Below are 27,425 nucleotides of genomic sequence, written 5' to 3'. Positions count from 1 at the left end.
TAAGTGCGTGGAATGTTATATGACCAATGATTATTTGCATTTTTACCTATGATGACAAAGTTGGGTAGAGGTTATGTTTTCACCCCTGTTTGTTTGTTTGTCTGTTTCTAAACAGCCTGTTACCCACAATTTTTCATATATTGTTATGAAATTTGGATACAGGATTCATATCCTGATAGGCAAGAACTGATTCAATTTTCAAGGTCATAGGTCAAAGGTCAAAGTTGGGAAAATCTTGGAAAAATCCCTAACATTTTTCAAAAATTCATACATTTGTCAAACAAGATCAAACTTCTTTCATATTTGAAGGATGTAGGATGACATCCTTTATCATCTGACAAAGTTTGATCTGGATCTGATCCAGGTTACACATTCTGTGGCCATTAAAATTTAACATTGAAAACCCCATTTAATGTATATTTTACATTCTATCTTAATCAAATGTGCCCCAATCACTCTCATACAGTAGTGTTCAGAATAATAGTAGTGCTATGTGACTAAAAGATTAATCCGGGTTTTGAGTATATTTCTTATTGTTACATGGGAAACAAGGTACCAGTAGATTTAGTAGATTCTCACAAATCCAACAAGACCAAGCATTCATGATATGCACACTCTTAAGACTATGAAATTGGGCTATTAGTAAAAAAAAAAAAAAGTAGAAAAGGAGGTGTTCACAATAATAGTAGTAGTGTGGCATTCAGTCAGTGAGTTTGTCAATTTTGTGGAACAAACAGGTGTGAATCAGGTGTCCCCTATGTAAGGATGAAGCCAGCACCTGTTGACAACCTCCTTCCCTCAGTAAGAGCATTGAAGATGGGTCATGGCTGGGTCTTCCAGCATGACAATGACCCCAAACACACAGACAGGGCAACTAAGGAGGGGCTCCGTAAGAAGCATTTCAAGGTCCTGGAGTGGCCTGGCCAGTCTCCAGACCTGAACTCAATAGAAAATCTTTGGAGGGATCTGAAACTCCAAACCTGAAAGATCTAGAGAAGATCTGTATGGAGGAGTGGACCAAAATCCCTGCTGCAGTGGGTGCAAACCTGGTGAAAAACTACAGGAAATGTTTGACCTCTGTAATTGCAAACAAAGGCTACTGTACCAAATATTAACATTGATTTTCACAGGTGTTCCAATATTTATTTGCAGCAGTAACATACAAATAAATTATTTAAGAAATAATACATTGTAATTGCCTGGATTTTTTTGTTGTTTTTTTAGATAATGTCTCTCACAGTGGACATGCACCTAAGATAAACATTTCAGACTCCTCCATGATTTCTAAGTGGGAGAACTTGCAAAATCACAGGGTGTTCAAATACTTATTTTCCTCACTGTGTATATATATATATATATATATATATATAGGTGTGTGTGTGTGTGTGTGTGTGTGTGTGTGTGTGTGTGTGTGTGTGTGTGTGTGTGTGTAGTTCTGCCCTTGGTGGGATGTGTTTGATGCGGTTGGAAGGGGCTGGAAGACATATTTACTGTATTGTGATTTTAAAAGTATGACAACAACCTTTTAGCACACTTGCCGATGATGCTGCAGCACAAAAATGTCTCTCGTCTTAGCTACTGCTACTTCTGCTACCACTACTAAAATGCTCAATAGCCTCTGTCACTCCCCGTATGTCAAAGTATATGTTATGGCTCAAAGTATATGGCTCAGTTCTGCAACACAAAAGTGTCTCTCACTTAACTACAAATACTACTACAACAGATACTACGACAACAGCTACTACTACTACTAGATTAGATTAGATTAGATAGAATTTTATTAATCCCTTGGGAAGGCTTCCTCATGGAAATTGAGGTTCCAACAGCATTGTACAGCAGCACATAAGGTAAGAAACACACAGAGTATCAAAATTGAAAGTAAAAAAAACTATTTGCAGATATAAATTTAAATATACAAATATAAATACCAGAAATAGTGCTCGCTACTGGTTTACTGGCTACTACTGTTCCTCTCCTTCCCATCCTGTCTTCCTGTTACTCCCACTGAGTGAGGAGTTGTGCAGTCTGATGGTCTGAGGGACAAAGGAGTTCTTCAGTCTGTTGGTCCTGCACTTGTGAAGGAGCAGTCTGTGGCTGAAGAGGCTCCTGTAGTTGCTGGTGACTGGCACCGTCCATAATGTACAGGAGTTTGTCCAGTGTTCTCTTCTCTGCCACGTCACCAGAGAGTCCAGCTTCATGCCAACCACAGAGGCAGCCTGCCTGATCAGTTTGTCCAGCCTGGATGTGTCCTTCTTGGATGTGCTGCCCCCCAGCACACCACGGTATAAAAGAGGACGCTGGCTACCACGGACTGGTAGAATATCCACAGGAGTTTCCTGCAGATGTTAAACTACCGCAGCCTTCTCAGGAAGTATAGTCTGCTCTGTCCCTTCCTGTACAGGTGGTTGGTGTGGGTTGTCCAGTCCAGTTTGCTGTCCAGCCACAGCCTGAGGTACTTGTAAGAATCCACAGCCTCTACCTCAACTCCCTCGATCAGAACTGGTCACGGTCTTGGTCTGGACTTCCCAAAGTCAATGATCAGCTCCTTTGTCTTTGAGGTGTTGAGCTTGTGGATGGTTTGGGTAGCACCAGGCAACAAATTCCTTCACTAGGCTCCTCTGCTCCTCCTCTTTGTCAACCCTGATACATCCAACAATGGCTGTGACATCTGTGAACTTCTGGATGTGACACAGCTCAGAGCTGCAGCAGCTGCAGTTCAAGGTATACAAGGTGAAAAGAAGAGGGGCCAGCACTGTGCCCTGGGGTGCTCCGGTACTGATGATCACAGTGTCAGATGTGGTGTCCCTCAACCTGACATACTGTGGCTTGTCGGTGAGGTAGCTGGAGATCCAAGTGAGCAAGCAGGGGTCCACTCGCAGCCTGTTCAGTCTGTCCTGCAGCACAAGGGGCTGGATAGTGTTGAAGGTGCTTGAGATGTCCAGGAAGAGAATCATCACTGTGCCGTTTCCTTTATCCAGGTGTGAGTGGACTCGGTGTAGCAGGTAGAGGATGGCATCCTCCACACCAACACCTGTCCGATATGCAAACTGCAGACAGTCCTGGGCATGTTGCATCTGGGGTCTGAGGAAGCTGAGGAAGAGCTGCTCTAACGTCTTCATCAGGTGTGAAATGCCACTGGTCGGAAGTCATTCAGCTTGCTGGACCGGTTCTTCTTAAGAACTGGAATGATGCATAATGTCTTCCAGAGGGTGGGTACTTTCCCTAGCTGCAGGCTAAGATTGAAGATACATTGTAGTGGTTCTCCCAGTTCAGTCACGCAGGTCTTCAGTAGTCTGGTACACACCTTGTCTGGGTCTGCAGCTTTTCTGGGATGAAGCTTCGTCAGCTGTCCTCTGACCTGGTCCACAGTGATGTATGGAGGAGGTTGTGTTGAGGTGGGGCAGGAGGAGGGGGCTGCTGCTGTGTTTTCTGGGGGTAGGTGTGCTGAGGGAAGAAGGAGAAATGGCTGTTAAGGAGAGGGTGGGGGAGTGCATGGACTGGTTGAACCAGTTGAAGAAGTTGTTAAAGTTCATTCACCCTCTCCATTATCCGCCCTGTTACTCTGATCATTGTGTTATGGCCTGTGATGGTTTTCACACCCTCCCAGACCTCCTTCTCTTCTGCTCCACCTTCCTCCTGTAGCTGTCCTTTGCTTCCCTCATGCAGTGTTTCACCTCCTGCTGTGCTGCCTTTATCACCTCCATGTCTCTGCTTCTGAAGGTGGCTTTCTTCCTGTTGAGGACAGCTTTGACTTTCCGCGTTACCCTTGGTTTGTTATAGAGGAAACAGTGGACAATCTTGGTTGGGCAGGCTACGTCTGCACAGAAATTAGGATAATCCGTCAGACAGTGTGTCAGTCCATCTATGTCCTCACCATGCAGGAGTGAGTGGTTACCAGCTGCCTTTAGACCAGGGGGGTGTGCTGTGGCTGTAGGTGGACCACATTGTGGTCAGACTTCCCTAGAGGTGGAAGGAATGTGACTCTGTATGCACCCCTCACATTAACATACAGTAAGTCAACTGTCCTGTTGTTTCTTCTTGGACAGTCCCCAGTCTGGTGAAAAGCAGCCAAAGTGGAGTCCAACACTGCATGGATAAAATCCACAGAAATGATCATCAGTGCCTCGGGATGCTCTGACTGCAGCCTTGCTGTGATAGTGTGAATTTTCTCACATGCAGTGGCTGCGTTCACTCTTGGGGGGGAGGTAAACACAGATGGTGATCACGTGGCTAAGCTCCCTCAGTAGATAGTATGGCCGCAGGCAAACAGCTAGCAGCTCGAGGTCCTGGCAGCACAAGACCATCTTTATGGAGATATGCCTTTAGCTTAGCCCCAGCCTTGCATCCCCTGAGTCTCCTCCTCAACTCTGCCAGAATGGGGTGTTGTATCCCAGCTCTTCCCTTTGTTCTCAAAGCCAGCAGTTCCTCTAAGTGAAAAAGCTGGCTCCTGGTAGTGTTGAAAAGTTCAACATATCCATGGGCTATGTATAAAGCACACAATGTCTTCATGAGAAGAGCAGAAGGGTAGAAAGGATGGGAAAAAGAGCTAACAAAAGAGGTACTGGAGAGGCAGCCATCTCCCACATCACCTGAGCAAAATAAAAAAACTACGACTGAAGTGCTCAATAGCCTATGCCACTCCCTGTATGTCAATGCATATATGTGTGCCAAGTTTGGCTCAATTCTGAGGTGCCATTTGGACAGGAGAGGAACTCATACACACATATTGTGGATTTAGTACAGCAAGTTATTGTTTAAAAGGCTGTGTTATTTATTTCTCCCCAAGTGTAATTTACAGGTGTTTAAAATAGATTTTAAAATGTTTGATTCACTGTGCCCCAGACACGAGTGAATCAATGTCCGGGGCACAGTGTAGCAACTTAGAATATAATGAAAAAACACATGATTATAAAGATTAATTCAAATTTATTCTATATATGCTGATGCATATACAAACTATAATCCAGCAAACTAGCTATGTAATGTGTGAGTGTCTTATATAGTGATCAGTGTTGCCACAGTTACTTTGAAAAAGTAATCCAATTACTGATTACTGATTACTCCTTGAAAAAGTAACTTAGTTACTTTACTGATTACTCAATTGTAAAAGTAACTAAATTAGATTACTAGTTACTTTTTTAGTTACTTTTCCCAGCTGTCGACAACAACCCTCTGCCACCTCAACATGACAATGATACCTGTTTTGCCAAAATTCACTTTATAGTCACCTTTTCTTGACTTCAATGAAAATAAATACTTGTTTTATAAAAAGTAAAATAAAGACATCTTTCTTGACCTCATATTTAACTGTTGACAGCACTGTAACAGTAAAACTTGCAATTTCGAACCTACATTTTTTATAAATGTAACTATTAAATTCTAACATTTTTCTAACATTTAAATTCTCTCTAAACATTTTACTTGTCGAAATTATTATTATTTTAAGCAATATTAGTAGTTGTAGTAAAAAACGGCTTCAAAACTGGACCTTTAATCTAGGGGTGTTGTGGGGGAGCACATCCTTGCCCCACGCCCCCATTCCATCTGGATTCACCCCTGCTTTGGCGTTTGAGCACAAAGAATGGATTACATTTATTTATGCAGAAAACATGACCAGATTTACAGGTAAGAAAGTTTTATTGCGTTTTCACATGATGTGGTCCTCAGAAAGAGAGTTTAGGTGCATTTGAGTGGAAAATAGTGTTAGTTGTTGACACGTCGCAGAGGATCAGCTGTTTTTAATGACCAGATACAGAGCGGCTCAGCTCAGAATTCTAAATAAAGGAGGAAAAAAAGTATAAAAATGTCTTTGTAAAGCTCAGTGCAGGTGTGCTGATCACCGCGCTTTAAGATGTGAGGACGAGTCGAGCAGCTGCAAAAAAACGCGGATGAAAAGCTCACAGTTCGCTTAAAGTGGGCAGTTCAGTCGAACCCCGACCTCCTGCCCACAGACCAAGTTTAATGCTGCTGTCAACCCACAATGAAAAATAATAGTAACGCACAGTGACATGGAGAAGTAACTTTAATCTGATTACTGATTTGGAAAGATTAACGCGTTAGATTACTCGTTACTAAAAAAAAGTGGTCAGATTAGAGTAACCGGCATCACTGATAGTGATATAAGTCCTTTAGAAACTGTCATCATTTCTTTTCAAACATGAAAACAGTTATGTACACAAATTATAGAAATAATTCATGGAAAAATAAATGTATAAGCTTTAACAAGTAATATTTGTCATCTACTTGATACTGGGGCTTAGTAAATCACTTTCTAAACTGAATCACTGTGCCCCGAGTGCATGTGACACACATGAGTCATGTTATCAAATAGCTGATAGTCTGGAGAAGACATAACACATGCTCATCAGTTAGACAGGGTAGTCTTCTAACTAATAACAATTTCTTGAGCCACCTTTCCTCTGCTGTGAGAAATAAAACAAAGACAGTCACATCCACAAAATTTACCTTTGACAGGAAAAAGTGACTTCACTTGCCACTTAGTTTTACCCTTAATGTATCCAAAAACAAAACACTAATTTTTAAGGGGATGTTTTTATACATAAAATATGACATAACTACTGCAAATATATATATATATATATATATATATACTGAGTTACTGTGCACTGTGATTCACCGTGCCCCGGTTTCCCCTACACACATATGTGTGTGAATAGAGCTGAAATAATTTCCTTCGAGCTGAAGTTTTTTTTTACTTTGTTGTATCAATCAAATGGCCTATAGGTGAACTGGAATGTACAATATACGCTCATGGGAAGAATATTGAATAAACTGCAATACAGCTAAAAAAAAAAAAAAAGTTTTTGTAAGACTGTTCCTGGCACAAAACAGATGATTTGACAAAATAAGTGAAATTTTCTCTCCTTCTCTGAATTGAACAGATAGCTGTGGGCACTATGTGCTCATTCTGTAGTATAGTGCTGCAGGTATTGACAGAGAAGGATATCGAAGGTGCCTGGCAGCTCCTCATTCCCCTCCGGCATCCACAAGTTTTGCCAGCAATCAGAAATAGAAACAGGTTTGGATGGAAGACAGCTCATCTTAAGAAATCTGTGTCTCATCAGCCAGGGGAGACAGCTGAAGTCAGTTTTAAAAGTTTCTCTCTATCTACTTTCCACTCAGTTCTTGACATTTAAGACATTTCTGTTGGAGAAGGCGCTTATATTTGTATCTAAACTAGTTTTATTCTCCTCTGGATGTTCTATGAACATCTTAATATATACTTCAAAGGGAAGACATCAATTATACCACAAAGTGACAAGATACAAAGTTCTTTTTCCTTCTATAATAACACTCTTACAACATTTATTACCATCTATTTTTGTTTTTCCCCAAGACTGTAAACTTGGCATTAAGCAGAGACACATTAGTCTGACTGTACAGCTCATATAGTCTTTAACTGCCTTATTTTAATCTCCATAAAAAGCATTCACCCCTGTTTGCCTCTTATTTACTGTGTCATTTCTTTAAATGAAGTGTTATACAGTCATTTGAAATCGTCATTAATTTCAAAGACAAATAGCCTAATTGCATGACAAGAGGGAGAGAGAGAGAGACAGAGAAATGGACTGCATTTATATAGCGCTTTTCCATCTGCATCAGATGCTCAAAGCGTTTTACAATAATGCCTCACATTCACCCCGATGTCAGGGTGCTGCCATACAAAGCGCTTACTACACACCGGGAGCAACTACGAGATTAAGGACCTTGCCCAAGAGCCCTTAATGATTTTCCGGTCAGGCTGGGATTTGAACAGAGGATCCTCTGGTTTCAAGCCAAACGCTTAACCACAAGACCATCACCTCCCCAGGGAAATCTCTTTCTCACTCTCTGTCCTCTTCTGGGGTGTTGGTGTGTGTCTCCCTCAAGATCAGTTCCTGTACCAGAGGCCTGGGAGGTTGACGGCCCTGCTCGGTTTCAAAGACCTCAGATGTTGCACCTCGAATCTGCTAAAGCCATTCTCCCTGTTTTGGGGGTCAAAGCCCTGAGAGCTCTTTTTACCACTGGGACCATCACCTTTACCTTCCACATCTTTTGTAGTTCTTCATTCAGCTCTGGTATTTCTTATTTTTTGATCTTCTCATGCTCTCTTTGTGAGGTTGCTGTCACTTAGAATTGCCACCGCTACCATAACTCATCAGCCTTATCAACCGCAACTATGGCTGGTTGGTTGGTCAACATCTTTTGGAATCTCACAGCATCTTAGCTATTATTTTGTCAACCACCTTTTGTGATGTTCCCCACTTGGACTTTCATATTTTCAGTCTGTATTCAGCACAGATGTTCCTGTACACTATTCCAGCTATTTGGTGGTGCCTCTTGGTGTATGCCGTCCCAGCTTACATCTTGTAACCTGCCACTATGTGCTGGACTATCTCAGGGTCATCTGTCAGCTGTGGTAGACCCCTAACTTTTTGGACTGTCACCCTAGGCTTGTTCTTGTGCTGTCATGATCTGAGCCCTTGTGATGCCCATCAGGTCAGCCTTTTCAAAGCATTGGTAGGATTTCTTGTTGTCAGCCACCCACCTCTGTCTACTGTTGGCATATTCCATGTAGAAGGTCAGGGCTTCAATGAGCTCTCCTCTACTTCAACACCTTCTGTCTTCTGTTGCTGGAGGTACTCACTTTGTGAATTGTCTCTGGGGGCTTCTTGGATATTTCTTGTTTCATTCTGGATGCTGACTTTGGCACTTGTTAGTAAATTAAATATAAATAATATGTTGTGCTCTCTTTCTTATTTCCATTTCTTGAAAATGTACTTGTACCATTTTCATACTTGTTGAAAGTCATCAGACTGTGAAAGTGAATATTTATTGTAGTTGTGTTCCAATAAAGGTCATGTGTACTTATGGAATCCATTATTAGCAGTTTTATAGTTTCGTTTATTTTAAATTAGATTATGTTGAAGAGATATGCTTGATTTTGCACAGTAAAACAGTGATTAAATAAGGCTATTAGGTGGTGCTGTAAAATACCATCAAGCAAAAGTCCAAAGGCATGAGTACCTTTGATGGTGACTAAATGTAACTTTGATACAAACTACATTTTGGAGCTCATGTGTGTTTTATTTAAATACCAGTTTTTCAGCCATTGACTCATTCATCAAAAAAAAAAACCAAAATGTGTCCGTAAGACATGTTCATTTAACACAAAAAAAGAAAATAAAAATGGTGCATTTATTGTTTATCTTGTGTCAGCGACCTGCTCACTGCAACAGGATGGTATGTGGTGATACAACCCCAATTCCAATGAAGTTGGGACGTTGTGTAAAATGTAAATAAAAACAGAATACAATGATTTGCAAATCCTCTTCAACCTATATTCAATTGAATACACCACAAAGACAAGATATTTAATGTTCAACCTGATAAACTTTATTGTTTTTGTCCAAATATTTGCTCATTTTGAAATGGATGCCTGCAACACGTTTCACAAAAGCTGGGACAGTGGTATGTTTACCACTGTGTTACATCACCTTTCCTTCTAAACAACACTCAATAAGTGTTTGGGAACTGAGGGCACTAATTGTTGAAGCTTTGTAGGTGGAATTCTTTCTTCTGGCTTGATATAGGACTTCAGTTGTTCAACAGTCCGGGGTCTCTGTTGTCCTATTTTGTGTATCATAATGCGCCACACATTTTCAATGGGCGACAGGTCTGGATTGCAGGTGAGGCCAGTCTAGTACCCACACTCTTTTACTATGAAGCCATGTTGTAGTAACAATTAGAGAATGTGGCTTGGCATTGTCTTGCTGAAATAAGCAGGTACATCCCTGAAAAAGATGTTGCTTGGATGGCAGCATGTGTTGCTCCAAAACCTGGATGTACCTTTCAGCATTGACGGTGCCATCACAGATGTGTAAGTTTCCCATGTCATGGGAACTAACACCCCCCCATACCATCACAGATGCTGGCTTTTGAACTTTGCGCTGGTAACAATCTGGATGGTCTTTTTCCTCTTTTGTCCAGAGGACACAACGTCCATGATTTCCAAAAACAATTTGAAATGTGGACTCATCAGACCACAGCACACTTTTCCACTTTGCGTCTGTCCATTTCAAATGAGTTGGGGCCCAGAGAAGGCAGCGGCATTTCTGGATGTTGTTGATGTATGGCTTTCACTTTGCATGGTAGAGTTTTAACTTGCACTTGTAGATGTAGCGACGAACTGTGTTAACTCACAGTGGTTTTCTGAAGTGTTCCTGAGCCCACGCAGTAAGATCCTTTACACAATGATGTTGGTTTTTAATGCAGTACCGCCTGAGGGATCGAAGGTCACGGGCATTCAGTGTTGGTTTTCGGCCTTGCTGCTTACGTGTAGAAAGTTCTCCAGATTCTCTGAATTTTCTGATTATATTACGGACTGTAAATGATGGAATCCCTAAATTCCTTGCTGAGAAACATTGTTCTTAAACTGTTGGACTATTTTTTCACACAGTTGTTCACAAAGTGGTGATCCTCGCCCCATCTTTGCTTGTGAACAGCGGAGCCTTTTGGGGTTGCTCCTTTTATACCCAATCATGACACTCACCAATTTCCAATCAGATGTTTTTTGAGCATTCATCAACTTTCCCAGTCTTTTGTTTCCCCATCCCAACTTTTTTTAAATGTGTTGCAGGCATCCATTTCAAAATGAGCAAATATTTGCACAAAAAACAAAGTCTATCAGTTTGAACATTAAATACAAGGTCTGTTAGAAAAGTAACGGACCTTTTTATTTTATGCAAAAAATATATGGATTTGATTCATATGTTTTTACGTCAGCCAAGCTTGAACCTTCGTGCGCATGCGTGAGTTTTTTCACGCCTGTCGGTTGCATCATTCGCCTGTGGGCAGGCTTTGAGTGAGCACTGGTCCACCCCTCTCGTCGTTTTTCATTGTCAGGAGAATGTCTGAACGACTGCAGTTTTGTTGCATTAAAATTTTTTCAGGAACCATGTGAGACAGCCAGGTGGAAACCATTCGATAAATTCAGATGGCTTTCGGTGAAAATTTTATGGGCTTCACAGAGATTAAGGAGTGTTACTACCGCTTTAAGGACGGCCCACAGCGGCCGAGGGCACGCCGCGCTCTGAGCCGCGATCGACAGGCTGAAACGACCATTTCATTTCTAAACAGATGGCTGTATGGATCCGGGACCATTGTGTGCAATTTCTCTGGTTATCACAAGAGCTGGACATCAGCCATTTTCCGGCAGATTTCACTTTTAACAAGAGATTTTGTCATGGAAAGCTGCGCAGAGGCTTTGCGTGTCACGACGGATTCGCTGATGGAGCGAGACAAAGAACACCTCCGTTTTGGAGTGTCAGAGGACAAGTTGGGACATGCCCAGCTCTCCACAATTTCTCTTATACTCACTCGACTGGTAAGCCACTGAAAGCCGAGATAGGCATGTCCCAACTTGTCCTCTGACACTCCAAAATGGAGGCGTTCTTTGTCTCGCTCCATCAGCGGCTCCGTCATGATGCGCGAAGCCTCTGCGGGGCTTTTCATGACAAAATCTCTTGTTAAAAGTGAAATCTGCTGGAAAATGGCACACGACGGTCCCAGATCCACACAGCCATCAGTTTAGAAATGATCTGGTGGTTTCTGCCTGTCGATTGCGGCTCGGAGCACGGCGCGCCGTGCACCATTGTGGGCCATCCTTAAAGCGGTAGTAACACTCCTTAATCTCTGTGAAGCCCATAAAATTTTCACCGAAAGCCATCTGAATTTTCCGAATGGTTTCCAGCTGCCTGTCTCTAACAGTTTCTGAAAAAACTCTGATGGAACAAACCCCAAATCATTCCGCCATTTCCTCGCAATGAAAAAACGACGAGAGGGGTGGACCAGTGCTCACTCAAAGCCTGCCCACAGGCGAATGACACAACCGACAGGCGTGAAATAACTCACGCATGCGCACGAAGGTTCAAGCTTCGCTGACATAAAAACATATGAATCAAATCCATATATTTTTTGCATAAAATAAAAAGGTCTGTTACTTTTCTAACTGATCTTGTATCTTATCGTTGTGGTGTAATCAATTGAATATAGGTTGAAGAAGATTTGCAAATCATTGTATTCTGTTTTTATTTACATTCTACACAATGTCCCAACTTCATTGGAATTGGGGTTGTACATATTCACCTTGATGAAGCTGGTTAGACACAGACCTTGATAAAATGTGATGGATTTATTCTTTTTGTGCGTAATCCAGAAATTCTTAATCTTGTCAGATCTTGTCAAGAAGATATATTAGAGGTGATACTGTTCATATCGTCACCGACAACACTGGCACAACTTGCACATTGAAATTATAGGACATAATCAGATTTTTTCAGTGTCAATGAGATTTGGTCATCTCTGGGAAAACAAATCTACTACTATCATGTTCTGTGCCATCTGCCCAGTTTCCAAGATGCCCCTGCTCACACCTAATCTGTCCAGTCTGCAGCCTCTTATGTAAACTGCTGCATTTCTCAGTCCAGTTTTCCACTCATGTGATCCCAGTGTTTGCAGGAAGATGGATAGACAAATGGAGGCATGGATGTTGAGAATAGCTCCACCATCGGCGAGCAGCATATGGCAGCCGTTGCGTCTGACATTAGCATGGAGCTTGATGCATGCTGGCAGCCACAGGGTTCCAGCGCGCCTCCCTGTGTGGGCTCTCACCACCTTTCATCTCTCTCCCTATAGACAGGCAAAGCTGAAACAGCTGCATAACTGACAGCTGCATTCTCGTCAGGTGTGCTGTTGTTTAAGAGCATATAGATCCGACATTATCCAAGTTCAATACCATTTCTGACATCTAGACTATATATATATCTATATATAGATATATAGTTGAGTTTGTTCTATATAGATATATACCTATATAGAAGAAAGTCAAAGACGGCAGACCCCTAACATCCAATAAGTTTCCAGTTTCAAAATGTCACAATACAACAGGTTGCTTTGTACAGTATATTCAGAAGCATTTGTTTCTGCTATTTACTTGCAGGAAAATGCAGTTTGGGGAACATTAGAGAGCAGATCTTGCCTCTTTGTTGTTTCAACATGAGGACAAACATATACAGGAGCAAAAATGTTGAAAATTACCTCATCTGTACACGGTACAGATGCTATTAAAATTCTAGAATTTTAGTTTTTAGATTTTAGTTCTATGATTGTTTCTGCAGATGTAATTTTTTTTCCACTCACCCCCCACCCCCACCTCCACACACGTACATGCACATCCACCCACAAAGCAGTTTGTAATGCAAACCACAGCAAGTAAGTATTGCCATTGTAAAGATTTGGTAGCTTAATGGTGTCCTGTGCAGAGAGTGAAATGACACTCCCTCTGTGCTCTGAGCTTTTCTGCCCCCTGGTATGTTCTTGATCTGGTTGCATGTGCATATGTAGTGCATGAGATTTCGGCATGTGAACGATTATGGCATGTGAGTCCCAGGCTCTGACTCTCTTGCCCTTTTCCCCTTCATATACGGACGGCATTACTCACAACTCACCATATAACTGTTGAGGTTGTTTCAAGATATTTGGCGGCAGCTATTTCCCAGAAATACATTTGGCTTTTTCCACAAAGAGAGCTGCCAAACCCATTAAAAGCCTATAACTGCAGAGTGTTTTGCTGAGTGTGGTGGATGGAAGATGGAGGAAGAGTGGCCAAGGAGGGATGTTTTGTTTCCATCCTGAAGTTTGTGCAAGTTTGAAAAATCATTGACAGCACATTTAAAGAGTTTCAGAAGGTGAAGTGTCCTTATTTGCTGATCAGACATGGAACATATACAGTATTAATGTGATGTTGTGTGTTTACATGACTGTTATTCATGTTAAAAAGACAAAACAAACGTAAGAAAGGCCATGAATGTGGTAAATTAATTAATTCATTTTCTATACCTGCTTATTCCAGTTAAGGGTCATGGGGTAGCCGGAGCCTATTCCAATAGTCATAGGGTGAGAGGTGTTGTACACCCTAGAGAGAATGCCATTCTATTGCAGGGCCACATATGGACACACAAACACATTCACAAATACATTCAATTTAAAGTTTCTAATTCAGTGGTAAGTGGGAGCAAGCCAGAGCACCCAGAGAGACCCACACAAACACACAAACTCCACACAGAAAGAATCAGACAGCAAGTGAAACCAGGACCTTCTAGCTTCGAGGTAACCATGCTAACTACTATGTCACCGTGCTGCCTGGATGTGCTAAATAACAATAAAAATTTGTGATCCACATATATTGAATTCACCGTGAAAATGGAGCGATATGTGTGGTCTGCATTCACATATTTTGGGGAGGGGTTAACTGCAAGAACATATAATGAAATTATCTAACATGTCTCCTTGAAGATAAATTATGCCTCACATCAAGCAATATACACTTCATATATTTCATAAATGTACACAGTATCAGTTGTTAGGGGGTGGTGGCCAAGTGGATAATGCGCTTGGTTTCAGTTTAGAAGGTTCCGGGTTCAAATCCCACCCCTGCCACATTTCTCCATATAATGTGGAGTTGCGTCAGGAAGGGCATCCGGCGTAAAACTTGTGCCAATTCAACATGCAGATCCACCTTGGATTTGCTGTGGCTACCCCAAGTGCAAACAAGGGAGCAGCCGAAGGGACTTACTTACTTACACAGTATCAGTTGCTGATCTTATTCCATCATTATTGCAAGACTGGGGTCTCCAGTTGGTTCAAAATGCTACTGCCAGATTCTTGACAGGAAGCAGAAAGTTTGACCACATTACACCCATTTTGGTGTCTCTTCACTGGTTTCCTGACTCTGTGAGATCCGATTTTAAGGTTCTGCTATTAACCTATAAAATTATTCACAGACTAGCACCTCCCTACTTAGCTGAACTAGTCAAGCCCTACGTACCGGCCCAGGCTCTGTGTTCTAAGGGTGCAGGGCTACTTTCTGTCCCTAGGGTGAATAAAAAGTCTGCGGACCACAGAGCTTTCCTCTTATTGTGCACCTGAAACCTAGAAACCGTTTGAGGAGAAAATGAAATATACAGCTGGATGTCATCCGCATAACAGTGGTAAGAGACATCTTTAAAGGAGCTCGAGGCACGACCAAATGGGAACAAATATAGAGCAAATAATACAGGTCCCAGAACAGAGCCTTAAGGCACACCACAGAAACAAGCACACACCACAGTGTGCTTATTTCCAGAATAGAAGGTTCCTGGTTCAAGGCCAATTCTCCCTTTACTATTGAGCTGCATTGAGAAGGACATCCCATGTAAAACTTGTGCCAAATCCAAATGCAGATCCACCTCAGATCTGCTGTGGTGACCCTAAGTGAAAACAAGGAGGAAGCCAAAGTGACTTACTCATAGTACCTGCACTACAGACTTATGTGATCAAGAATATAACATAAAACGTATACAGCAAATTAATCTCTCTGTAGATCTGAAAAACACCTCATCAGTGGTATAAAATGTAGCTGAATGAACCATATAATATTGTGTATTTTAGTTCCTCCCACAGATTTTGGAGCATCTCAAATTGCTCTTTATGTTCTGTGAGTGGTAAAGCTTTGATAATTTTAATAAAACTCAAAATGCGAAATGCTTTGGGAAAACATCTCTTTAATGGATGAAGCAATGTATGAGTGATTCGATGACAGTCTGAGCCTGAAAATGCTTTTGGGTAATGGGGTTGTGATCCTGAGCTGACTAACCTTAAAATGGGATTGAGTCACAATGTGCCTGCATCCCGTAAATAAATAAACAAACCAATAAATCTCAAACTGGAGTCATGTCAAGGTCCTGATTAGATTCAGTTGACAGCTGAACTACTGGATGTACCAGACTAATGCCTGCAGTTTGCTGTACCACACTTTGATGGGTAGAATGTCAGACTGTGGGTCCTAATGGGTCTCCACTGGAACCTGTCAAAGCCAAGTTCAGTTTTTGATGAGTGAATAGGGGTAACTCAGTGGTGTTTCCTGGAGACTGCAAAATGAAATCCGATCAACTGCTGCTGTTGTGTAGCTGCATTACTGTGTAAGTTTATCTGAAAGTTTTGACAGTGTTAACTGACATTTTCTGTACTACTATGTGCCATAGAAATAACTAAAGTGGCTCGCAGGTCTGAGTTTATAGCAGTCAGTCTGTCAGAACAACTATTTGAGCCACTGAGTGAACCACTACATTTTGACTTGTAAAAACACATTTCACCACTCACTGTTTTCAGGACCATTTAAGTCTGCAGCAGTGTGTGCATGCAAGGGTTTTGATGTGCATATGGGCAGATTGCATGTTTTCAAGTGTGCATTCACAGCTGTGGAGGAGCTACAAAGATGGACAAGAAGGAATTCAGGGTACTTAAGACATATACAGATAATTGTATAAAAGACATGGAGATAATGCAGGTTATATTAATTAAAAGTTCAGGTGATGGTGAAAACAAATACAGAGTACATGCAGTGATCCGATGTTGCAGGCCGAACGGTCCCCCCTAAAAATCGGTAGCCCTGTATTCACTGAGCATGCGTCATTCACAGATTATCACCTCATTTCTGCTTCAAACTGCACTCCAGTCATCATCTATCTCAGTGACAGATATCTGAAGCTTTTGTACAACAATCATTTCCACCTAAATTCAGCATTATTTCATCATAAAAGACGAAGAAAGCGATCAGAGCGTCGTGTCCGTCATTTCCAAATATCACAGTGTATCGCCTCTTTTCTGCTTAAAACAGCCTCGTTTCTGCTTAAAACTGGCTTTAGAATGATTCAAGAGGTTTTACCTTGTCATGTGATGGTTAATAATCCCATTAATCCATTTGATCACTTTGGGTGAAGAGACTCTTTCTCAGACGAGCTGTTTATGCTCTGAAATGATGCATGTGCAGTGCGACATCGGTATTCTGGGATTAAGAATTGAAGTGCACACTATTATAAATGTACAATGCATTATGGGTATCTGTGCAGTCAGCTTGTTGCAGGATTGGAATCAGGAGTGTAGGCAGTAGTTAATTTTAGAGTGGTTTGAATCCATTGTCCAATAGCTGTCACTACCATAATGCTTCATGCAATTGGGAAATAAGTGTTTTTTTGTTTTTTGGGAAATTGGTGTTTTTAGTGTTTCAAAACACAGAATTATTTTGTGAATCCAGTGTTTAATTTACTGTATGTTTACTGTACCATTAAAAGATATGAATAATTTTATTAATAATTGTTTATTAATAATTGTTTCATTTATTGCTTCAATCATATCAGAAACATTAGTTTTCAGAAATGTATTTTCAGTTTTTCAAAACAGGAAATCATTTTATGAAATAATTTTTCAGCTGGGTTTTCAAGCATTTTGAAGCAAGCGTTTCATTTAGTCAATCAATGATTAAAAAAAAATCTTGACAGAATTGTTTCATTTACAGTTTGAAGTATTTTGAGAATTTTCTGATATTTATTCTGTTATTTATTTATTTATATTATTATATTATTATTATTATTATTATTATTATTATTATCCACTATTTTCTACACCCGCTTACTCCAATTAAGGGTCACGGGGAGCTGGAGCCTATATTTTTATTATTATTGTTTTATTGTATTGCATTTTACTGTTGCAATACAATAAAATCTCTTTTTATTCTTTTTTATTTCTTTTTTCTTTTCTTTCTTTGCAATGATTTTGAAAAGTGAATTATTTCGAAAAGGTTATGGTTCATTATGTTTCAAACGTTTCAAACTAAAAACATATTCTTTGCTCATTTACAGTTTGAAGTATTCTGAAACAGTGAATTACTGATTAATTTTCTTGTTTTGAGGCTTTTAAAAGTGAAGTATTTTATGAAACGTTTCACTGTGTTTTGAATGTGACACACTAAAAACTTTTTCTGACAGTTTCATTGATTGTATTGATTGTTTCAAGTAAGCATTTAATTTAGTATCTCTAATTTAATCTCATGTATTTTGAAATGTGAATAGTTTTCTGAAGTAAAACATTTTTTACTGTTTGAAATGCTACTCATTTTGTGAAGTATTTAGTTATTTCACATTCAACAATTTTGAAACAGTGAATCATTGTCTGTTTCAAGCATTTCAGTACAATTAGAACAAGTGTTTCACTTAGTGTTTCAAGTGGTTTTGGACAATGAAAAGCTTATTGAGACAGGCGAGATGAAGTCAGTGTCAAGTCATTCTCAAGTCATCAATCTGCAAGTCCAAAGTCAAGTCTCAAGTGAGCTTGCAAACAATTGGTGGCCATTATGACTTGAGACTTGACTTGGAACTTGCTGATTCATGATAGTGACTTAGTCCCACCTCTGCTTCCTGAAGTAATTGTTTCCTTTACAGTACAAGTTTTTCTAAAAGCGAATCATTGTCACGCATTTCAAAACAATGTAACATTGTCTGAAGCAGCTGCTTTATTTAGTGTTTTCAGCATTTTGAAACTGTAAATTGTTATTTGAAAGCCACTGGTTCTTTTCCTGTCAAACACTTCCAAGAAAACTTTAGATTCTTTTTTGTCATTGTAAAAAGTACAAAGAAAAGTAAGGTGCAAGCCTTTTCAGTGCAAATATAAACCTGAGTAAACCACATGCAGACTTAAAAGGTCTTAAAAGACTTAAAAGGAAATAAACATAAAATGTAACAGAAAGAAAAAGGCATATTCAGAACGCAAGAGAAAAAATGTCATATGGCCGTAATAGCAAAATTATATGCAAAAAAAAAATTAAAGAGAAAACTATGTACATTAACTGTGGATGTTGCACATTAACAAATATTGCACTCATTTCAAGTGTCCCAAATGATATGGCTGTTTGGTTCCAGTGGCATTCCTGACTCTAACAGTGGTGGGAAGCTATGTCTAAACATTTATTTCCCATCTAGGAGAGGCAATGAAAGCCCCAAATATAAGGCTCAACAGTTTAAAGTATTTGAAGTGATTGGTTTTCTTTATCTGTAATAATTTCAGAAAAAAACCTCATTGTCTCTCACTTCATTTATTGCAGCAATTTTGCCCCTGAAATGCATTTGTGTTCTACACACGTTCTTATTTCCTTCCCTAGTTTCCTTTCCTGCCTCTTGTCATATATCCACGATGCCTCCTGATGTTTCGACCCCTGTTGTCCTTTACTTTCTCGCTCATTCTGTAGGTGTGTGTCTGGTGTTGGGTTGTATGATCTATCCTGATGGCTGGGACAGCGATGAAGTCCGGCGGATGTGTGGCGAGCAGACAGACAAGTACAGCCTGGGGGCCTGCTCGGTGCGCTGGGCCTACATCCTGGCCATTATGGGCATCCTGGATGCCCTCATCCTGTCTTTCCTCGCCTTTGTCCTGGGGAACCGACAAGATGGACTTATGACAGAGGAGCTACTGGCTGAGAGCAAGGGTGAGACAACCTGATTCTTAAAAATTTGATTTTATTGATCTCCTTGCTTGCACACCACACTGTGGGTGTGAGTAAACAGCCTTCTGAGTTGCACAAACTACTGTGTTGGGATTTAGAACCTTCAGTAAGAGTTCTGCTTGCAAACTCATGAGTGTAAATTTTGGCCTTTGGAAAAAACAAAGGAAAATCCTTTAACTCTTTCCACCTTAGCTTCACAAATGTTGTGTGTTGGGGGGGTGTGGCTGGACATTTTGGTGTTCTTTTCTTTTCTTTGCTCTCCAGGTGGTATGAAAACTGATTTGTCTGTGGAGAAGGTGCTGGCTGAAGAGTCCTTCACCCTCATCAACGTTATGTGCAGCACCTGTGGATGGTGCTCACATGCAACCTTAAAGACTTTCAGCTGAAGCAGATAATTAGATGGCATTCTGCATTTAAGCCATGTGTGATTCAAGCAGAATTGCCGGGAACTTGACCTTGTGGTGTTCGTTTGTGAGACGCTGAGGACTGCGCCTGGGTTTGACATCGTGCCTGTGAAGGAAGAAGGGTGAGGGACACATGCTGTCAGCACACATCAGAGGTGAATAATTGTTTGACTAATTGTTGATAGTAACTTGGTATTTTGTTACGCAGTATATTTGAATTGTGATGAGAATTGTGCAGCTCGCTTCTCACTGCCGTGGCGTGCGGACAACTGATCCTCCACCTGTTGTGAGAAGCTGCTCATTTACATAAAGCTTAAATAGAGACCTGAATGTGTTGCTGATAGTGTGTGCCTTTTGAAGGATATTGCTTGTAACTGCTGACTTACCTCACCTCTTCTATCCTTCGCAGAGAGTCGGTTTGTCGTTTCCACCTGGGGGGTGTTTGGCGGTAAAAGTGAGTCCAGAAGCGCTGGGCCTCAATCCTTTTGGGTGCTGGAGAGCGTGCCAGCCTTCACTCCACCAGACTGACGCTGTTTTAGTTTGTACACGTTGTTATGCACCAAAGGGTGGAAGAAATAAATTGTTTTGTTATTGGAACCGCTTTCTGGTTATTTTAGCGCTGGGTTCCGTCAGACGCAGGTCCGCTCCTCAACCCGCGTCGACACATAACAGTAGTTCCCGGCCATTCCATAATGGACCCAGCGGCAGAGGCGGTTCCTTTCGCCGAAAGAGTTCAAGAACACTTGGAGAAAATATGGGAGCAATTACTGCATCTCGCAAACCAAATTAAACCAACAGACGCCCGTGTTACGGAGCTTGCAGCGCAAGCCGTTCCGCTTCCTGCTGCTCCAGCTGCGGCACCATCGATACCGGTGCAGATAACTCCGTCTCCCAGAGATTCGGCGTCCGAACTGATTATTTGTCATCCGGAGCCTTATGCGGGAGACGTTGAAGCCTGTGCTTCATTTTTGATGCAATGTTCTCTGGTGACGTATCTCCAGGTGTTCTGGGACAGGCGAAATAATACACACACACAAAAAAAAAAAAAAAAACTTGTATGGGTTAATGTTTTGTTTCTGTGAATAGGGGTTATAATTTGTTTGGGGAGTCAGAGGCGTGTCTGGTGGAGTGAACGATAGGCGGTTAGAAGCCCGTCTGGACTCACTTGATCGTTGTTTTTTTATGTGTATTTAGGTATTTTCTGTTTGGGTCTGGGGTCGTTTTGTTTTGTTGTTGTTTATTTCCCTACTTCCCTAACCCCAACCTCACTTGCCCCAAGACCGTTCGTCTTGTGGGTTGTGGGGTGGTGCAGGTTGATCACGCTGAGCGTTCTCAGAAGACCTCTGCACCTAGGGGGGGGTTGTTAGGGGCGTTTTTCTTGGTTTGGTTAGGGCTCGGTTCCACTCCAGCCTCGGTGGGCCTTTGTACCGTTCGTCATTGGTGTTGCCGGGGTGTGGTGCAGCGGGAACATACCTCAGTCGGAGGGGTGGGCCGATCTGTTGCCGTTCGCCATTTCGGTAGTTCCACCCCTCCCGAGAGGCTGGGGTATGGTTGAGTTGGGGCACCGGACGTATTTCCGGTTTTCCGCTGCGCCTAGGGGTTGGGGCTGGGTTAGTTTTTCCTGTTCCCTTCCCCGGCTTGATGTTTTGTGCCGTTCGCCAAAATTGAGCCGCCGAGGGGCTCTGGGAGGGACCTGGGGTCTTTCGGGGTGCCGGGGAAGGTAACAGGGTTTAACGGTTGTTTTATTTGCCCCCGAGGTTGTTTAGGGTAGTCCTCCGGGGGTTGGACTTTGATTTTGTTTTGTTTCCTTCCGGGTTCCACCTCCAGGGTTGATGGGATAGTCCTCTGGGGGGGAATTGGTTTGTGGGGCCGACTAGCCAGGTGTGGCCGGGTCTGGGGTTCCGGGGTTGTGGGGAGGGTGCCTCCTGGGGTTTGATGGTACGGTCCTCTGGGGGGCGCCGTTTGCTCCATGTGTACCTGGGGACCTTTGTGGGATTCCGGTTCTGGTTATTCCTCCTGGAACCGGCGGTAAAGGCCTTCTGGGGGTGTTGGGCTCTGCAAGTCGTTCTGGGAGGGTTGTTTGTTATTTTTCTTTTATGCATTTATGTTTGTATTGTGTTTGTGGGGCTGTGTTGGGTTTTTGCATTTGGGAGTTTTTCTTTTCTTCCCGGGGTTGGATGGGACAGTCCCCTGGGGAGGTTTTGGGTGGGTTTTATGTTTTTTCTCGTATGTTGGATTGTATTAGGGACTGTTTTGGGGTTTTTGTTGATGCCAGCCGGCCTTCCAGCTGCGGTGCCCTGTCCTGCTGTCTGTGGTGGACCTTGGGAGCGTTATGCTGTCTGCTTCCTGACGAGGACCCCGGAGGGAGGTGCTATTCTCGGACCTGGTCTGTTCGGTCGCCGGGAGGCTTCCCGTTAAAGGGGGGGTACTGTTGTGTGTTGGGGGGGTGTGGCTGGACATTTTGGTGTTCTTTACTTTTCTTTGCTCTCCAGGTGGTATTGAAACTGATTTGTCTGTGGAGAAGGTGCTGGCTGAAGAGTCCTTCACCCTCATCAACGTTATGTGCAGCACCTGTGGATGGTGCTCACATGCAACCTTAAAGACTTTCAGCTGAAGCAGATAATTAGATGGCATTCTGCATTTAAGCCATGTGTGATTCAAGCAGAATTGCCGGGAACTTGACCTTGTGGTGTTCGTTTGTGAGACGCTGAGGACTGCGCCTGGGTTTGACATCGTGCCTGTGAAGGAAGAAGGGTGAGGGACACATGCTGTCAGCACACATCAGAGGTGAATAATTGTTTGACTAATTGTTGATAGTAACTTGGTATTTTGTTACGCAGTATATTTGAATTGTGATGAGAATTGTGCAGCTCGTTTCTCACTGCCGTGGCGTGCGGACAACTGATCCTCCACCTGTTGTGAGAAGCTGCTCATTTACATAAAGCTTAAATACAGACCTGAATGTGTTGCTGATAGTGTGTGCCTTTTGAAGGATATTGCTTGTAACTGCTGACTTACCTCACCTCTTCTATCCTTCGCAGAGAGTCGGTTTGTCGTGTCTACCTGGGGGGTGTTTGGCGGTAAAAGTGAGTCCAGAAGCGCCGGGCCTCGATCCTTTTGGGTGCTGGAGAGCGTGCCAGCCTTCACTCCACCAGACTGACGCTGTTTTAGTTTGTACACGTTGTTATGCACCAAAGGGTGGAAGAAATAAATTGTTTTGTTATTGGAACCGCTTTCTGGTTATTTTAGCACTGGGTTCCGTCAGACGCAGGTCCGCTCCTCAACCCGCGTCGACACATAACAGTAGTTCCCGGCCATTCCATAATGGACCCAGCGGCAGAGGCGGTTCCTTTCGCCGAAAGAGTTCAAGAACACTTGGAGAAAATATGGGAGCAATTACTGCATCTCGCAAACCAAATTAAACCAACAGACGCCCATGTTACGGACCTTGCAGCGCAAGCCGTTCCGCTTCCTGCTGCTCCAGCTGCGGCACCATCGATACCGGTGCAGATAACTCCGTCTCCCAGAGATTCGGCGTCCGAACTGATTATTTGTCATCCGGAGCCTTATGCGGGAGACGTTGAAGCCTGTGCTTCATTTTTGATGCAATGTTCTCTGGTGACGTATCTCCAGGTGTTCTGGGACAGGCGAAATAATACACACACACAAAAAAAAAAAAAAAAAACTTGTATGGGTTAATGTTTTGTTTCTGTGAATAGGGGTTATAATTTGTTTGGGGAGTCAGAGGCGTGTCTGGTGGAGTGAACGATAGGCGGTTAGAAGCCCGTCTGGACTCACTTGATCGTTGTTTTTTTATGTGTATTTAGGTATTTTCTGTTTGGGTCTGGGGTTGTTTTGTTGTTTTTTATTTCCCTACTTCCCTAACCCCAACCTCACTTGCCCCAAGACCGTTCGTCTTGTGGGTTGTGGGGTGGTGCAGGTTGGTCATGCTGAGCGTTCTCAGAAGACCTCTGCACCTAGGGGGGGGTTGTTAGGGACGTTTTTCTTGGTTTGGTTAGGGCCCGGTTCCACTCCAGCCTCGGTGGGCCTTTGTACCGTTCGTCATTGGTGTTGCCGGGGTGTGGTGCAGCAGGAACATACCTCAGTCGGAGGGGTGGGCCGATCTGTTGCCGTTCGCCATTTCGGTAGTTCCACCCCTCCCGAGAGGCTGGGGTATGGTCGAGTTGGGGCACCGGACGTATTTCCGGTTTTCCGCTGCGCCTAGGGGTTGGGGCTGGGTTAGTTTTTCCTGTTCCCTTCCCCGGCTTGATGTTTTGTGCCGTTCGCCAAAATTGAGCCGCCGAGGGGCTCTGGGAGGGACCTGGGGTCTTTCGGGGTGCCGGGGAAGGTAACAGGGTTTAACGGTTGTTTTATTTGCCCCCGGGGTTGTTTAGGGTAGTCCTCCGGGGGTTGGACTTTGATTTTGTTTTGTTTCCTTCCGGGTTCCACCTCCAGGGTTGATGGGACGGTCCTCTGGGGGGGAATTGGTTTGTGGGGCCGACTAGCCAGGTGTGGCCGGGTCTGGGGTTCCGGGGTTGTGGGGAGGGTGCCTCCTGGGGTTTGATGGTACAGTCCTCTGGGGGGCGCCGTTTGCTCCATGTGTACCTGGGGACCTTTGTGGGATTCCGGTTCTGGCTATTCCTCCTGGAACCGGCGGTAAAGGCCTTCTGGGGGTGTTGGGCTCTGCAAGTCGTTCTGGGAGGGTTGTTTGTTATTTTTCTTTTATGCATTTATGTTTGTATTGTGTTTGTGGGGCTGTGTTGGGTTTTTGCATTTGGGAGTTTTTCTTTTCTTCCCGTGGTTGGATGGGACAGTCCCCTGGGGAGGTTTTGGGTGGGTTTTATGTTTTTTCTTGTATGTTGGATTGTATTAGGGACTGTTTTGGGGTTTTTGTTGATGCCAGCCGGCCTTCCAGCTGCGGTGCCCTGTCCTGCTGTCTGTGGTGGACCTTGGGAGCGTTATGCTGTCTGCTTCCTGACGAGGACCCCGGAGGGAGGTGCTATTCTCGGACCTGGTCTGTTCGGTCGCCGGGAGGCTTCCCGTTAAAGGGGGGGTACTGTTGTGTGTTGGGGGGGTGTGGCTGGACATTTTAGTGTTCTTTTCTTTTCTTTGCTCTCCAGGTGGTATGAAAACTGATTTGTCTGTGGAGAAGGTGCTGGCTGAAGAGTCCTTCACCCTCATCAACGTTATGTGCAGCACCTGTGGATGGTGCTCACATGCAACCTTAAAGACTTTCAGCTGAAGCAGATAATTAGATGGCATTCTGCATTTAAGCCATGTGTGATTCAAGCAGAATTGCCGGGAACTCGACCTTGTGGTGTTTGTTTGTGAGACGCTGAGGACCGCGCCTGGGTTTGACATCGTGCCTGTGAAGGAAGAAGGGTGAGGGACACATGCTGTCAGCACACATCAGAGGTGAATAATTGTTTGACCAATTGTTGATAGTAACTTGGTATTTTGTTACGCAGTATATTTGAATTGTGATGAGAATTGTGCAGCTCGCTTCTCACTGCCGTGGCGTGCGGACAACTGATCCTCCACCTGTTGTGAGAAGCTGCTCATAAACATAAAGCTTAAATACAGACCTGAATGTGTTGCTGATAGTGTGTGCCTTTTTAAGGATATTGCTTGTAACTGCTGACTTACCTCACCTCTTCTATCCTTCGCAGAGAGTCGGTTTGTCGTGTCCACCTGGGGGATGTTTGGCGGTAAAAGTGAGTCCAGAAGCGCCGGGCCTCAATCCTTTTGGGCGCTGGAGAGCGTGCCAGCCTTCACTCCACCAGACTGACGCTGTTTTAGTTTGTACACGTTGTTATGCACCAAAGGGTGGAAGAAATAAATTGTTTTGTTATTGGAACCGCTTTCTGGTTATTTTAGCGCTGGGTTCCGTCAGACGCAGGTCCGCTCCTCAACCCGCGTCGACACATAACAACAAACGTATACTTTCTGAAGTGACTGACCCACAGCAAAGTATCTGGTCCATTATACTGGATTAAAGAAGCCAAAAATAAATGAGAACCAACTGACTTACATACTATTCAGCTTTTCAGCACACTCTTATGGGTCAGTAGGGGTCTAAAAAACATATTGAAGTTTAGGGACAGAAATACCTTATAGACAATGAAATAAGAAGAAAAATGGAAACATGTTGAAGTCTCTAAGAAAGAACAAGTTTCTGTGCCATGTCTCTTTAAATGGAAATAAGCTGGTGCTTACGACAATCTCGCTTCATTGAGAGTGGAAGCATATATCTGTCTCATTCACACCAGCGTTGCGTATATTCACACCACACTACCTCAGTGGGCTGTGGTAAAATTTGAATGATGTCCACAGTCCATTCGCTGTTTTGCAGTTAGGAATCTCGCGCCATCTCGTGGTCTATGACTCACGCGAGAGGTCGGTATCAGCAGAGTTCTGGTGCAGAGCACAATGTAAACAAACCTCATTAAGTATGGACAACATCGGGGCATGGCAGAAGTCCATCACAGCTGCTACACCTCCTCTAGAGAACCCTCTCAACTTGGGAGAATGTGTCATCATGATAATAGCCTGTGAACTCGCTGGATCATCGCCATCCACATCTTCACTTTGCCATTGTTTACATGCACTGTGAGACGCCGGAACTCTGCTGGCGCTGCAGTGCATTCTGGGGAGCGCAGGGGGCCACCAGGCGGATTATGGAAAAAGTTAAAGTACCGAATACATGGACTTTTGTGACCTTTGTCACAGAATTCTTAAATGGGAACTCTTTAGCTTACATACTATTTTTAGATGTTTTTGGATTTGTGTTTTCGCTCAGTGTAAAAGCAGCTTTAATCAGTGCACTGTGATTTCAAACACAATCACTGTCACAAGCTACGCAGTGTAATTGGTTGGAGAGAGCTAAAAACACTACCAGAAAAACACTGCTTGTCACCACTGAACAGGTGAAAATGCCAGAAGTGTCTGATAGTCTGGGGAGGATCTCTACAGTGGTAAATGTGTTCATATTTCCCTCTCTAACTGTGTCAACACTTTTTAAAATCTTGTTGTAAGCAGAAGAATGAGCCCCTCATTGGCAATTGAGTTGTCTCTGTGGAGACCAGCGCCAGCAAGCAGGCAAGGGCTAAGGTAAGTAAAAAATGTTTTAAAAGTTTCTTTACATTGAGTGAGGTAGACATACACATGTACCTCTGCAGTGACCACCTCTGTGTTACCAGACACTTCTGATATTTTGCATATTCTGTGATTAATATTAAAGAAATTTATTGATTCATTTTCTATACCCACTTATTTCCAATAGGGTAATGGGAAGCTGGCGCCTATACCAGCAGTCATAGGGTGAGAAAAAGGGTACAGCCTGGACTGGACTTCAGTATATCTCAGGACCACGTGTAGACAGACAAACCTTTTATGACTCTCATGTGCTTGTGGTGAGAGGGGGATGTTGATTTTTCACAAAACTGCAGGTTGGCTGAGGCCTTTGTTTTTTTCAATTCTATAGACTGTGGGTCCAACATATCCAAACTCTAAAAACATCAAAAAATAGCGATGAAGTTGAAAATCACCAGTGTCATACCGAAATTTGATGATATCAGCATAATTGGTGCTTGCATTAATGTTTATCTCCCAGCATTATGCCAGATTGTCGATCAAATCTCCATTGT

The 27,425-nt window shown here is 42.9% G+C and overlaps 1 protein-coding gene across 1 annotated transcript in view; it reads left to right on the top strand.

Annotated features, from left to right (window-relative positions):
* Window positions 1–27,425, top strand: part of LOC117515627 (LHFPL tetraspan subfamily member 3 protein-like) — a 56,722-nt gene that overhangs the window by 18,740 nt on the left and 10,557 nt on the right. Inside the window, exon 2 of the mRNA XM_034176268.1 lies at window positions 19,121–19,357. Within this exon, the coding sequence (XP_034032159.1) occupies window positions 19,121–19,357 (237 nt within the window). The remainder of the gene's footprint in view (window positions 1–19,120; window positions 19,358–27,425) is intronic.

This window comes from Thalassophryne amazonica, chromosome 8 (genome assembly GCF_902500255.1).
Source record: "Thalassophryne amazonica chromosome 8, fThaAma1.1, whole genome shotgun sequence".
NCBI lineage: Eukaryota > Metazoa > Chordata > Actinopteri > Batrachoidiformes > Batrachoididae > Thalassophryne > Thalassophryne amazonica.
This window is presented reverse-complemented; position numbering and strand designations above follow the sequence as displayed.